Genomic DNA, 14991 nt, shown 5'->3' on the forward strand with positions numbered 1-14991 from the left:
AACATTATAGAGCTGTAAAGATAAACTACGTTCCCAATTTTTTTCTGTTTTGTATTTTACACCCCACAGCGCCGTCTCGGGTATTAGTGTGTTGGTGGGGGGAGGCGGCTTCAGCTGGTTACCCCCCCCCCCCCCCCCCCCCCAAACCACAACCCCGAAAAAGGAAATCTGTCTACCCGCCTGGCTCCGGCATTACCATGTCACACAAAATTTCCACGTAAGTCGAGTTTTTCCTTCTTCCGCCCGTGGCCTTCACAGCGCAGTGCCGAACTTCTAAGGTGAGGCCTGTTTACACACATATAGAAGCGCTACCTCAGCGATATTAGTCAGCGATTGAAATCGCTATACTCGGCGACAACTTTTCTTGGCAATGCAGTGGAAGGTACGTCCCGCGTCCCCTCTCCCATTTTGAGTGTGCGCGGACTCTCCTCCTCTCCCCGGAAATGGGGGAGGAGGAGAGCCTGCGCACACTCAAAATGGGAGAGGGGACGCGGGACGTACCTTCCACTGCATTGCCAAGAAAAGTTGTCGCCGAGTATAACCTTGCTGCCGGAACACTGACCTCGCGCTATATTAAAGCGCGGCGTCAATGGCAAGTTACGTTTAAGTCAGCGTTGTTGCTCTGTTGATGTTGCGCTGGAATGTGGTACAGGGTGCGACCGTAAGGACCGACACATTTGGCACGCCTTGCAAAATTCAACTTCCAAACGTACATGCAAGAAATTTGGCACGCGAACGTAGTTTCGCAATAGGTTTTATACATATATATGTTTAAGAGCTCAAGTCAATGGTGGTAAAATATTAAATGTAGAGCAAAAACGGCGGCCACGCATTTCCTATGCCCTATACCGCATCTTTGTCGTCTGCACACTGTTTCGTGAGCTTGCTTCCAGGAGATCATTGTTAATATATTTCTGTAAAAGTATTATTTATCGCGATTATCTCGCCCATGGCCAGCCTCTTCCATTCAATTTTTAGCTGGCAAGCCGGTGTGCAGGCGAAAAACAGGCTGATATAGGACATAAAAGATACACGGCCTCCAATTGTGCTTTATTTTTAATATTTCACTGCCTCCGATTTAAGCGCTAAGAAAAATAGACATAAAACTTCTTGCGAAACAATGTTCGCGTGCTCAATTTGAGGTACGCGCGTTTGGAATTCGAATTTTCTGACGCGCGCCAAATGTGTTGGTCCTTGCGGCCAAACCCTGTATATGTGACCCGGCTTACAGAGTACAGGGCGGGAATCTCATGTGATACATGATCGGTGCCTAGATTACTAGGATGTCTCTGGTAGGCACGTAAAAAATCTCCGGGAATGATAATAAAATAAACGCCGAACTGTAAGCTCTAATGTATGGCGCCCGTTTAATAGATTAATCTTCCTAAGTGTTCCACGTGTACGTGACGCCACCATATCTTTAGTTTACAGGAGGCCAGCGGCAATTAGGCGAGACAACATGTGCCGCCTCGAGTTCTGCTCGCGCACACACGCAGCGAGTGCAAAAAAAGCTAACTTTCCCTCCCAAATGCATGCGTGCAGCTACTGTGAAACGAAACAGGCTGGTCAGATCGGTCTATTATCCTCCGACTCCTGAAAATAATAATCAATAAAAGACTGCCGATCGTTTTCGCCGAATACTGACAACCCAAAGCCTAACATAAGCGAAGAAAGTCGAGGCGCAGAGGCGACTCCCGGAAAGCTTGTTTCTCTGTAAGCACTCAGGGCTAGTGGGGAAGCGAACTTCAAAATAAACGAAGCAAATAATTTTTATTAATTTTTTTCAGGTCTTTTATGGGTGTTTTATAATGAATATGTCGGGCGTCTAACACTGCAAGTCTGTTATGAAATAAATTTGCCGGATGAATGTTTAATTGTATCATGTTAGATGTTCTTAAACGCCAACACGCAAAGAGTGCCTTGTTCTCCTTGGGAGATCACTGCTTTGGTCCTAGTATGTTCGAATATTTTCAGAGAAAATCTCTGACTATATTTATCACTTGAATACAAACCAACCTTAATTTAAGACTTACCTTAATATATACTAACAACCCCTGACGTTTCCTAAGCAGGTAGGACTCGCAGAGGTTTGCAGCAGGATAAACCTTCCGGAAACCTCCGCAACTAGGAAAAGTCCCATAGCTTTAGAGAGGCTTCCATTCTGCTGGTTGCAGAAGTATTTTAATAGAGACGCAAAAACTATGAAGTTGTATATGAACAAAGTCACAAAGGTCCTTTACTTTAATTTTGTAAATTTTCTCCAGCGTCGGGGGCCGGCAATGGTGGCCTCGTCATCAGCTCGAAGTTTTCGTGTGTTCGGCATTGCCTGTTTCAATGGATCAGCGTCTTGGCTAGAAAAGTTAAGAACATAAAGCGAGGCTTTAACTGAAAGTCAGTTCAAGGCATCATTAAGTTCGCGAAACATTCTCTTCCCTCTCTTTCTGAATCATGCGTTGCTTAGAGCCCCCTGTTATATATAGTGCGCAGACGTCGAGAGGTCTAATCGTTGCGCGCTGATTTCGTTGGACATTACTTTTGAATCAAAATTCCGCAGTTGGCTACTCGAACCTCCATTGAAAACGAAACAGATTTTCTAAAGTGCGTTGACACGCGGGCGTGACTATACCCCAGCGTCATAAACATCTGAATGACAGTACAAATATAGGTTCCTAACACATTTCCCCCGAAACGGGCGTGTATTGTCAGTCCGCCTTTGATAACAAAACAGCGGAATTACACATCGAATGTGTTGTCCGTCTGGACATTATCCTGAAAGAGATGAAAAAGAAAAATACTATGCACAATGAAAAAAAAAATACAAATTATAAACAAAGCGTTCCAAGGTTACCGCAAAGTTTCTAAATAAATTCCTGTCCTAGGAAGGAGAAAGTCATCTTACCTAATATGCTCCCCCCATCGGCTTCTAAGTAGAACAACCGATGCACTTGTGATCAAAGGTAACTGAAAAGAATAATAGATGAAAGAAACACGCCCCAGAAAGAAAGGACGTTAACTGCCAAATTAACTCAAACGATCTGGGGTGAAATAACAAAGTTGAAACAACGTGATCACACACAGAGGCCGAACTGATCAAATGAGACCGTAAGGAGACTGCGCGGTTCGGTCTTCGTCTAATACAAAAGATAACTCATGTATGGACTGACATGCCTCAATTTCACCTCGATCGAAAGCCAAACAGAGGCGGTCTACTCCGATACGAACCCGGTCTCATTCCCCAAGCAGTCGGACGAGACCGGGCGCAGCCTCTCCCACGAACCCGCCAAAAGAGTCGGCGGCGGCGCGGTGGCAAGCGACCGGCGCGAGCAGCAGGAAGAGCGTCGGCGGCGCGCGTCCCGCCGCCGAAGAGCAAGAAGAGCGCTCGGCAGCGCGGGTCGTTCTCGCCCCGCGTGCAAGAGACCCTCCCGCGGCGCGACCGCTCCTCCTCCGGGCGAGCTTCCCCGCCAACCAGCGCGGTTTTGCACGTCAGCCACCCCCCGCGCGCGCCACGCAGCCGCCCGCAGCAGCGAGCAACAGGCGCCCCATGCCACCCCGCCGCCGCCGCCGCCGCCGCCGCCACCGTCGGGGGCTTCCATCCCACGCCGCACTGCGGCGCCCCCGTCCTCGGCGGCGACGGCCGGCGGCGACGGAAAGCGCGCCCCGCGGCACTCCTTTCCCCTTCTTTCCGGGCGCGAAGGGCGCGAGCAGGCCTGGCGCAGGAAGCCGCGGCGGCGGGGAGGGGAGCGCCTGGTGGAGGGGGTCGCTGGGGGAGAGGCGGCTGGGCGAGGAGGGGCGGTGCGGTGGTGCGGTCTCGCAGACGGCCGATTCGGGCAGAGCCCGCAAACCTCAGAGCGGCGAGTGCGCGTGCGCACGGAGCAGCGGCTGCTCCGTTCAATGCATCTGCCGGCCGAGCGGGAACCGCACAGGCAGCAGCAGCAGCCTCAGCAGCCTCAGCAGCATCACCGCCGGCGCAGGATGAGCAGCGAGGTGGTGCTGCCGGGCGAGCGGGCGCTGAGCCAGGTGCTCGCCGAACACCCCGGGGAGCTGATGCGCACGGGGAGCCCCAACCTGGTGTGCTCCGTGCTGCCGTCTCACTGGCGCTCCAACAAGACGCTGCCCGTGGCTTTCAAGGTGGTCACGCTCGGGGACGTTTGCGACGGGACCCTGGTCACGCTGCGTGCGGGTAACGACGAGAACTACTGCGCCGAACTGAGGAACGCCTCGGCCGTGGTCAAGAACCAGGTGGCCAAGTTTAACGACCTCAGGTTCGTCGGCAGGAGTGGAAGAGGTGAGTGCCCACGTCTCTTCAACGCGCCATCTCTGTTGTGCTTCCTTAGGAGTCCGAGGGCGTCACCGATGACTTCCCAAAGTTGCCGAAGTCGGGACATTCCCATGGCATTTTCATTCGATCTCTTCAACTTTGTTTTTCGTTGGCCCTTTCATTAGAAACTTCAATTTCGATCGAAAATGTGTGTGGCTGGTACCATTAAATTGTCCTGGACACCATTCCGGAGTCGGGATATCGATTACACTACCTGCGCGAATATCAGAAAGTTCTCATCTCGCCAGGAGGTTATAACTCGGAAGGATTAGCGCCTTTGATAAGTACCCGCGTTGCCGCGCATAAGCGTGTCTGAAGGTTTATGCGGAGCCTCATTTCACTGGAGAAGTCCTAAGGACCTTCAAACAATAGCGAGGAGTTCCAATGAGAATTTCGAATGTGATCATTCACCGTGGACTGTACTCTTTTTAAGCACCACTCGAATTTAGTGAGCAAGTTATAACCACGTCAGTCTTTAGTAACTCAAAGACACCTATCAACGGTCTAACCTATATATAATAAATGCGCGACATCTTGACACCATATTAACTATCTTCATTTTTTTGCGTATGTAGTTTTACAAAAATAACACATACAACTGTTAATAAACACTCTTGAAAGAGCCATGCTTCTACGAACTTCTTGCTGTCTAAAACGTAACGAGGCACTTTGCTCACTTTTCCAGAAGGGCTTTTTGCGTCACGCACGTTGCCTTCTCGCGCAAAAAATAAGTTGACTTGAAAAAAAAAAAAAAAACTTGTCCGCAGCGAATTTAGCTTAAACTGGTAACTAACAGAATAAATGCCTCTTTCTAGATCTTGATTCAGAAAGTTTGACGGCCGCTTATGTATCACCGTAATGAGTCAAGACATCGGGAATAATCAAAGGGAACAGCATCAAGAGCACGCGCCCCCAAGTGTTTTGGTGCAACAATTCTACATCCGTAAGTCTGTACCATTCGTTTGCTGAAACTAGTCACTGGATCGTGCGGAAGTAGCGCCAAGTTATCTGTGTGGTCGACATTTTTGTTCATGGAATGAGCAATTTTTTCTTGACCGCTCCATTCTTGGTAAGCCAATCTAAATTCGTTGGTGACGGGTAGCTTTATAAAGGCGTTTCTTGTATACCGAGATTTTGCCACCCACACACCGGCGAAACAAGGGTATGCATCTTCGTACCGCCATCACATGCAGTGTCAATGTCCAGAGTCATTTAAAAATAATTTGATTGTTTTGAAATGCACATACAGAATAATATAATTGTAAGGGATTCGTGGAGATGGGCATTGTGACTGATAAACTGATTGCATACACAGTGTCAAAGAAGCTTGTGTTGTCGAGGACCGCCTTCAGTACGATGGTGTTCCATGGTGATCTTGGCGCGACTGGTTTAGAACGACCCTCTGGTAGCTTCGAAGATTTGAATAGACCGAAATGGTGATTTTCATGGCAACGGAGACCGATCATCCAATTGCTTTGTGAGGGCTTGGGCGTCTGTATGTTCGTATCTGTTCGTGTCCGGCTAGCAGGCAGGGAAGGCAATGGCGCTACTTTCCCAGGACCGAGTGACCTTAGCTGAAACGATACCAAATTATGAATCTAAAGCCGGGGTCACACTGTTTATGCCCGAGTCCCACTAGAGCGACAAACAGAAACAAACGACAGTGACAAGCCTTAAACACATGCAGCATGCTCCCGATGGTACCCTTGGCAGACGTTTAGTCGTTCGGTGCTGGTAAAGTAAGCACGAATGATTGGAAGCCTGCCGAAGATACCCTCGCGTCAATGATGCTCGTGTTTGAGCATAGCCTCCTTTGTTCTAGAAAGCCTGTCAAATCGGGAAAGACTCTGGTGTGAGGCTTGTCGCTGTCGTTTTGTTTCTGTTTGTCGCTCTAGTGGGACTCGGCCATTATACATCATAGAAAAGACAGTCTGAATACAGATTTAAACACGTGTAACAGCGAGATCCGTGCTTCGAATGCTGCATGGCGATGAGTTCAAGGAGAAAACTTGGCACGCGGCATTCCAACCACGGATATGGTGATGACTCGTGTTTGCAAACTGTCTTGTGTATTATGCATGAGCAATGTGACCCCGGCGTGAGGTCACACGTTTCAGGAAAACACCGCCCGAAGCGAAATGTTCATATCGCATGCGGTCGAAAAGCACTGAGCAAAAACGTGTACGCAGAAGTGTACCAACGAAACAAACGTCCTAGAGCTTAGACCCAATTTTCATTTTATGTGCGAGTGAAGCCGAAACTACAAGCACGAACATATTGATCTGAATGTTAGCACGCGTGCTGAAAGGGACGCTGAATGCCCTGAGCTCAATCTTGTAGCTACATGGTACGCTGACACGTAAACTGAAATGGAGTATATACCCTTACTTTGCGTGCATTCCCGTCAAGATGTATAGCGAGTTTTATTCGGAATAATCTGTTGGGAACAAACGGAGAATCTTCGAAACGCAAACACAGCCATATGAAGCAGTTAATTATGTAGAACAGCGCCACAACAAGGTGTTCGTCTTAAATATATGCATACTTTTGTGTTTATTGCACGTGTGAGGGCACACACCGTAAATTAGTAGATTATTTGCCATTATGGCAGAAATACATTGCAATGAACAGATGGTTTGCCATATTAAGAAAAAATAAATAATAGGCGCGTTAGCCGACTATACCTGCCTTTTCCGGAGTTTTAGTAATTGCTTTTTCGTGGTATGAGGCTTGGTTAACGTTATGTCATCAATTCAATTTTTAAATACCCTCCAGATATTAAAGAGATGTTTTATACGGACCATTTTTATATACCCTACTTTAGTGCATACTATCATATTAAAGGTCAGATTCACACAGTGGTATTTCTTGATAGCTATAGCGTGGTAAAGAGGGCATTAATGGCAAAGATCGTATTTGACTGGTCCACGTTTTGTTCTATAAACGTATATCTTAACTTCCTGGAGTTTTCGTGCAAGCCTGAGACGCGCGTGGTGTACGTTTGGCAGGTATGACTAGAATTTGGTCTGCAAAAGTGAGAAGTTCTCCTTCTTTTTCTTGTCGTCATCTGTCAATACCTCAGCCTCGGGTTTTTCACTAAAATGTTTAAAAAAGATCACCTCTTTTTTCCCCTTCTAACCGCTAATGTTTCCCACACAACTTTCGAAGTTTTGCCGGTGCCTGCTATGTCGAGAGCAACGAGTATTTTTACGCACAGCCGTCCTTGAGAAAGATTTGACTGTCAAATGTACCATAATCAAGAGCTTATATGTTTCACATGACAAAGCCTCGTATCAAACACTTCTGATCTCAGTGTTGGTTCTATACCGCTCAAGAACCAAGAGTGGCACCTCTTGGCCGGCTTGACAGAATCGGCGTCTCAGCAGAGGCTGTGTCGAAGAAGGCACTGCCGAAGAACGTACGAGCAATGGTACGAGCTAGTGGCACGTGAGGTCCAGTCTCAAGCGCTCGCGCGCCCCAGGCTTGGCAGGCTAGACCACAGAGTATTTTCTTACACCGTGGGCTAGCCTAAGCAAAGACGTTGATTCTAGCAAGCCGGTCCTTGTTTTATAGACCATTCAGCCACTGATTAAGACGAGACGATTTCTTCTTATCGCCGAGAAAGTGAGGGGGCATCAGAACATCGAGTTTTCGTTTGAATAATTAGTGGGTAGACCTAAAGCTAGCTGGATTTGTCTCCAATGCAGTCATCGAGCGCGTTCAAAAGGGAGAGTCAAACGGCGGACGCCAGCGTTCCCAGTCTTAACGCGTTCATCGAGCCTTCTGCACGTTCGTGTCGACTGCGTCCATTCCTTTAAGACTGGTGTACGCGCTTGATTAAAGCCCCACTATCGTAGGAAAAGTGGCGCCATTCATTGTTGTGGAAATACTCGAAACACGTGCCGCGCGCCACTTGCGGGAAGAACATGTCGTCCGAAATCTAGCTACTCTAAAAAAACAAAAATTGGGTTGTGTGTATGTTTATACAGCCTAGAACTTGGTCTGCCTCAACGGGCGACGAGTCTCCCAGCTTTAGATGAGCAATTTAGCCAGTGCAGTACAACCGCGAGCCTGGGGTCTTTAACGTGCATCACGCACTAGTGATACACGACCGCACGCCGGTACGATGCTCATCCAGATCGAAACGGGCAGGGGTCTAGCTACTCTAATCTAGCTGAGTGCTGCGCTGTGCCGCCATGATCTTCCCAAGGGCTGCACTTTGCACTTGCCTCGTGCATCGACGAACCTTGCGCTACTTTTAAAACATGAAGGGGCTTTACGTTTGATGTCATTTCTGCGCCCCTGCTACTAGTGTTCTTTTCCCGAGCCTCTCGCACGTTCCTGCATCTTTCATGTTTTTAACGTATAGTACATTTGAGTAGTGGGTTCGCGCTTACCTGTCTTCTGCGTTTCATTCTTGTCCCTGTCCTCGTCTTTTAGTGCGCTATTTTCTTCATCGTGTTCAACCCGTACCGACTCGCCCGGCTTACCACCTAACAGCAGTGGAGACAAAGGAAGTTCGCTTTAGATCTTTCCACTCACCGTTCGAATCACAGCTCGGCGTTCTGACGTCCCCTCTCGCCTCCTCCTCTCCCTCGATTTCTCGGCGCATACTCTTAAGGTCGCTTTGGGACTGCCAATATGATGCAGCGGGTTACTGGTATGAATTTCGCCACACATGTAATTTCCGCACACATTTTGTTTGCGTCTTGTTTCGGGTGATTCAATCATCTCGAGGAAGTTCAATATACATGTACACTGCTTCGGGATTAACTGTCCACATACGGCCATGCTTGGGTGCGTTGATTAGCGCACGCTAAAGGTCTGGTCAGTAAAATAGAAACAGGAGGAACAGGCGAACCTTAAGTGAGCCAGGAGTAAAGAAGGGGTAATCCTCTGGGGTAATCCAGCCGAGCCAAGCTGAAGTTGTCACTCCAAAGGTAAAACTACTAACCGCGTTAATCTCACGGACAGGAGCGTAGCTTCATGATAGGCACGACAGGTGTTAGCAAGCTCTCCCGATTAATATTTTCCGAAGGTCGTTTTCAGATTGTATTAATTACCTGAAACCTACCAAACTGACACTCTTTTAATATTACTCTACTCTCCTGCGTTAGGAAAATAAATTAGACCTATTGCTAGTAATACTACGTTAGCTTCAAACCGGTACTGATAAAGTCAACAAGAGGCAGTTTGCTTGATAAACAAATGCAACGTGGAAAGGTACACAACGCGGATGCTAGGAGCAGGAACAACCGAAGTGGGGTTTTCACTTATTTCCCCTATAATTAAATCGCTGCCATGACAAGTATATTCATGTGGCGGAGAATGTTTGTTTGCAACTCATACCTAAAGGGTGAATTTACGCCTGATGAATACTTTGATTTAGTAAAAGCTGCCGAAAGGGCACTGTTGTGCAGTGTACCTCCGAAATTAATTAAAGAAGTCTTAGCTGGAACTGCGAGTCGGATGTTTTGGGTCCCTGTTATGGCAAACTAACCTCGGCGGATTGCCCAAAGGCGATCCGCCAGAGGCTTCGGTCAAGGAAGTCGCCCAGCCAGTATTAACGGGCTCCCCCAAAACAGCCGCAGCGAACCAACAGCGGTGTGCGTTCCGTCACCGGGTTTGTCCTGATCAATACTTCAGCCGCGCTAAAACTGCGGTTTAATTAGTGCGCGGCCCGGCGGCGTGCCTCCCGAAATCGTCCCCTTCGCACTTACCCCTCCCCTTCTCTCTTTCAGCTTTGATAGCGTGTAGAGACGCCGCTACTGCTCGCCGAGATGGTCGAAATTGAGTCGATTAGAAGGTTCCCGTCGCAAAACCCTACGTGGCCGGCAAGGGGAGCGGAAGTGTATAAAGCTTGACGGAGGGGGCGTTCGTCAAAGTCGGCTCGTCATCGTTAATTTGGCCCTCGGCCGGATTGGGGTACGGAGGTTAATCCATCTTCTTGGGGAGGGAGAAAGAAAAAGGCTCACAGGCTCACTCCCTAGCGAAAAAGTCATTTGTACGAGAAATTTCTTGTGCCCAATAAACACATATGAATCCTACAAGACATATAAGAACCATACAAGAAAGTTATAAGAAACTTCTCACAAGTTTTTTTATATGGTTCTTATATGTTCCTATATATCTCAGTAGTTCTTATATGGTTGTTATATGTTCTTATATATCTTGTATGATTCATATCTGTTTATTGGACACAGAACTTTCCAATACAAATGAGATTTTTCGATAGGGCTGCTTACAAAAATGAGCGCGAGTCTCGTGTGCGCGCAGGAATACGGTTCGATATTTGTCTTTAGATCTGTCTTCGATAAAGTATGACTAGCGTTGCAAGAAATAGCCTGTATCTCTCGGCATTTACCTGGGATATGTATGAAGAAAAACCATTCGTACAGGAAGACTATACACCGGGACTTAGGGGAGGCATTAGGTGCGTTGTTGCCATTAACGGGAGCAAATTTTGAGTGGTTTGTGAAGAGAGAGTTGATCCAGAGTACGTATGAGTTACGGTCTTGAGGGTGTTGGGGTTCTACCAAAGAAGCCTATTAGGCAGGAGATCGAACTAAAAAGGGCGCTTTATGGAGCTTGTCGTTAAAGCCCCTCTATTCTGGGAAAAGTGGCGCCATTCATTGTTGTGAAATGTTCGAGGAACGTGCCGCGCGCCACTTCTGGGAAGTTCATGGCGTCTGAAATCTGGCTCAGTGCTGCGCTGTGCCGCCATGATCTTCCCCAGGGATGCACGTTGCACGTGTCTCGTGCATCGACGGACCTTGCGTTACTTACTTGTCGTCCTCGCAGTCCGGTGTTTATTAAGACAGCATAAAAAAAAGTTAACCTCGTCTAGCACGGCCTGGGCACGAGCGCTTCGCTCTGATCAGCGCTTTGGTCGCACAAGGAGCGGCCTTCGAATCGTCAGCTTCGATTTCTCGTATCAAAAACAAGCAAGAGAATTCGGTCTGTTTTCCCACAGCTGAAGCGTACTGCTAGAGCCGTGAGTGTTCGATCTCGAACCCCACTGCGTGAAAGCTTAGCTGGGGATAACTCCAGAAGTACCCCGAAAATCTGAGAAAAACAATGCAGAGCAGCGGGAAGATTTTGTGTAAATGTTATAGCAGTTGAGATTTTTACTGAAACTCCTTTCCCGAGTTACGTTAACCTAAAAAAAAAAAAAGAAAATCGGAATTTCTGGATTTTATGAATATAAATTATATCACGACTTGCAGGAATGCCTATTAACGAAATCGGACGGAAATTATCAGAGCAACAATACATATTGACACTTCTATAACTAGGTATCGCTATTCATAACTTTCTGACCTTAGGCAGGCAAGTTGCAAGTTGTTATTATTTCAAAAATGTATGGCTAGAATTGTGGTCGAATACATTTGATTGTTCTGGTCTTAGAAACTTAGAATTTATATTACAAACCTCATAAAACAATGATAACTTATTTCTTTTTAAGTACCGCTAGTTTATACATCAGCAAACTGCACGGAAATTGTTTTTCTGCGAAAGAGTTACGCATAAAAGACAAAACAGGGACAGCACATCTTCAAGATTCTAACTTTTCTCCCGGCATTAGAGTAGATTTACGATAGAAGAAACGTGAATCGTGAAATATTAACAAAACTTGGGTAGTCTCTCTATCACGAAATCACCAGCTTTAAGTACACCACGCAGTACCGTTAGCGCTAGCACAACATCGGCGCTCTTTCGCGTTTTGCTTGGAAAAGGCATTGGCGGCCACCAAAATTTACCGCTTGGGTTAGCCCCCAAATCAACACTTTCGGTCCCACTAGTGGACTGGTAACATTGTTTTTAGGAATGAAACATATAACACTGTGGACCGCCTGCTCGCGCTACTAGTGTCCCGCAGTGCACATTATCGTTCACCTCCGTTCCAAGAAAAATATACATGTCACATGGCTCACGGTAGAAAAAAAAAAATTTCAACACTCACAATTTTTTTCTTCTTCGGGACCATTATGTATCGTAGAGCTCGTACATTTTTTTTAATAAAAAATAAGAGTAGCTGGCCCAAATAAATTTTGTATATCAGCGAGTTTTAGAATAGAGGACCTCACAGCTTTAGGTGCCCCAAGCTGTTTGGGGCACCCAAAGCTGTGAGGTCCCCTATTCTAAAACTCGCTAATGACCATATCCAAAAAGAAGCGCCAACAAGCGTACCTATGATCAATCTAGAAGTTTCCACCAAATTGGTGGGTGGAGGGGCGTCCGAATTGATAGGTTCGCCGGAGAGACGATAGTCACGGCAAACTGCGTGTCGTAGAACGAAAGTGAGGTTACACCTGCTACCAGTCCAGTCTGAACCCTTCACACAGCGTCTTCGATAAAGGCTGTTCACTTACCTGGATGACCCAGTTCATTGCTTCAGTGTGATGAGTTGCGGCCTCATGGGCGTCTTCCGTTTCTTTGTTTCACTGAAACCAAATAGCAACCCATTGAATGAACAGATACGTTGCTCTAATGTCATGAAAACCGAGTTGAATGAAGATGTACATGATCCATAGAAGGAAGATGGCGAAAACCGTACAATATAGCGTTTCGAAATGGCATAATGATGATAGCTGGCAGGAATTTTGCCTATGGACTATCGCAGAGCCGTGTATTGGGAGAGTTTGGCCATTAGGCGGAGCAAAGGCCGCCGCCAGCGCCGAATATTGCCCCCGCGCTTAGAGCGTAAACTAAATTTGTGACACAGCGTCGACCAATCAGGAGACCGCGACGTCAGAATATTGCAAACGACATTCAAAGCGTGAAACAGGCGTTCAATCTCGGCCTCTCTGCTCCATCTGACAAATGTCGGCAGTGAAGACAAAGGTACAGGCGCGTGAACCTAGCTCAGCAGAAAGCTTTTGTTTGTACGAGAATTCGTGCATAGGTGCCACTTTCCAAAGCCACGCGCTCGTGCCCATGCCTTTCTCTGCACTGCTGCTGTTGGCTTGTTAGAACAGCGTCCTGTGACTGGCGGAAAGAAAACAGTGCAAAGGGTAGGGCGCGCGAGCGTCTGGAGACGCGGAGTCCCGCTCGGCTCGCGTGCGCTGGCTTTGGCAGTGCTTTCTTTCACCGTCTCAGCTGAGACGCAGTTTGTAGCAAGTTGGCCCTGGTTTGGAGCGCACGTTCGTTTATTCTACACTTGAATATTGGCGTGACGAAAACCTCGCACGCACAAAGTTTTCAGTCACTGAGAGTTACACCTTTTAACTCTAGCGACGCTAAAACAACTTGAATTAGTCGTGTCACAAATTTAGAGCTCACGACCACCGCTAGGGGCTGTTTCGCGGCCTGTGGTTGGCCCAGAGATGCTCGCCTATTCAAACCAATGTATGGCCAAACTCTCTCGATAAACGGCTCTGGCCTATCGGCGACTCCAGCGCCATCGACGGCACCCAGCGGCTAGAACAGAAAGCTGTGACGGCAGGCTCGATCTCCATCTTTCTCGCGCGAATCCGATATTCGGAGCGCCTGGCGGTCAAAAAGACAAAGCCGTGAAAGTAGGTTCTAAAAACGCCACGAAAATCGCCGATTTCCGACCGGGATGACATCGTGTATAGCGCGTCACGCGTGCGTGGTATCTCAGTCTTGCGCGAACATGTGGCTTCTTTGTAACCAAAACTGTACATAAATTTCATTTCAAAACAATTTGCGAAATTGGAGATGTCAGATCACTCGCGATGCTTCCATTGCTGACTGGAGTGAGGGCCTTGCAACAAAGTGGTAGGGTTTGATGAGCGCACGTTCAACGCGCGTTCGTTGTTTATTGCAGTAAAATATGCAAATTATTACATACGAAACCCCGAGAAACAATAGAAGACCATTGAAAAGATGAACACGAAACGATGCGGCACAGAAAATGATATTTGAACCGGCTTTTAAAACGAGGAATAGCCAAACATTTCGTGAGTAATAAGGACTTACTTCTGTCACACTTATAATCGCAATTCGGTTCGGGACGATAAGTAGATTTATTACGCTATTTTACTAATGTCGGTAACGGCTGTAAGACCGCACACATGTTGTACACATGTACCACGACTCAACATACTGGCGTTTGTCTACGTTTGCCGCGTTCAATTAAACGACAACAGGCACTAAGAACGTGCTGCAAACAAATCGTAGGTACGCTCCGTTCAAGAATCTTTTATTGTATCGTAGTGACCAATATCTTGATGATGCGTGAACAAGCTTTTGAGATGCCTTCGATATGGCGCATGATTGTGCACGCGAATACAATGACATAGATTACCGCACGCCCTTGATTCCAGCCGTGTTTGTCGAGTGCGAAAAGTTGCTCCGCAATGTTGCGGCCTCAGACACCAACATTACAACGAGGGAACAGTTCATATGTAGCCTGTTTTCACTCGAATACGTCAGAGAACTCGTGTGATTGGTGTCATGTTCCCTTTCGTGTCGACATTGCGACTAAAACGTGTTTGCTTTGGGGATGTTTGTAGGTGAATTTGGGCGCTCATTCAAGCAATGTCACGCTGTGTATGCGGTTTTAACTTTAGCTGCTTTGTCAAAGGAATGTATTCCCGTGATTTCTTTTACAGCGCAGCTCTTAGGCGCCCGTTTCCGGCTTCAGCGGCGTCACCGTCGCCGTCGGCGTAACCGCGCGGTGCACTATGGAAAACGTCCCGTAATGCACC

General features: G+C 47.4%; 1 protein-coding gene across 2 annotated transcripts in view; it reads left to right on the forward strand.

The window, feature by feature from the left end:
* Positions 1-3538: 3538 nt before the first annotated feature.
* LOC8041131 (runt-related transcription factor 1) overlaps positions 3539-14991 on the forward strand; it is a 144366-nt gene continuing 132913 nt past the window's right edge. Inside the window, exon 1 of one of the 2 annotated variants that reach the window (XM_029992700.4) lies at positions 3539-4285. In XM_029992700.4, the coding sequence (XP_029848560.3) occupies positions 3892-4285 (394 nt within the window). In that variant the 5' untranslated portion in view covers positions 3539-3891. The remainder of the gene's footprint in view (positions 4286-14991) is intronic. The other variant, XM_029992699.4, reaches the window with a different exon arrangement.

The sequence above is a fragment of the Ixodes scapularis genome, unplaced genomic scaffold (assembly GCF_016920785.2).
Source record: "Ixodes scapularis isolate PalLabHiFi unplaced genomic scaffold, ASM1692078v2 PGA_scaffold2__306_contigs__length_199485367, whole genome shotgun sequence".
NCBI lineage: Eukaryota > Metazoa > Arthropoda > Arachnida > Ixodida > Ixodidae > Ixodes > Ixodes scapularis.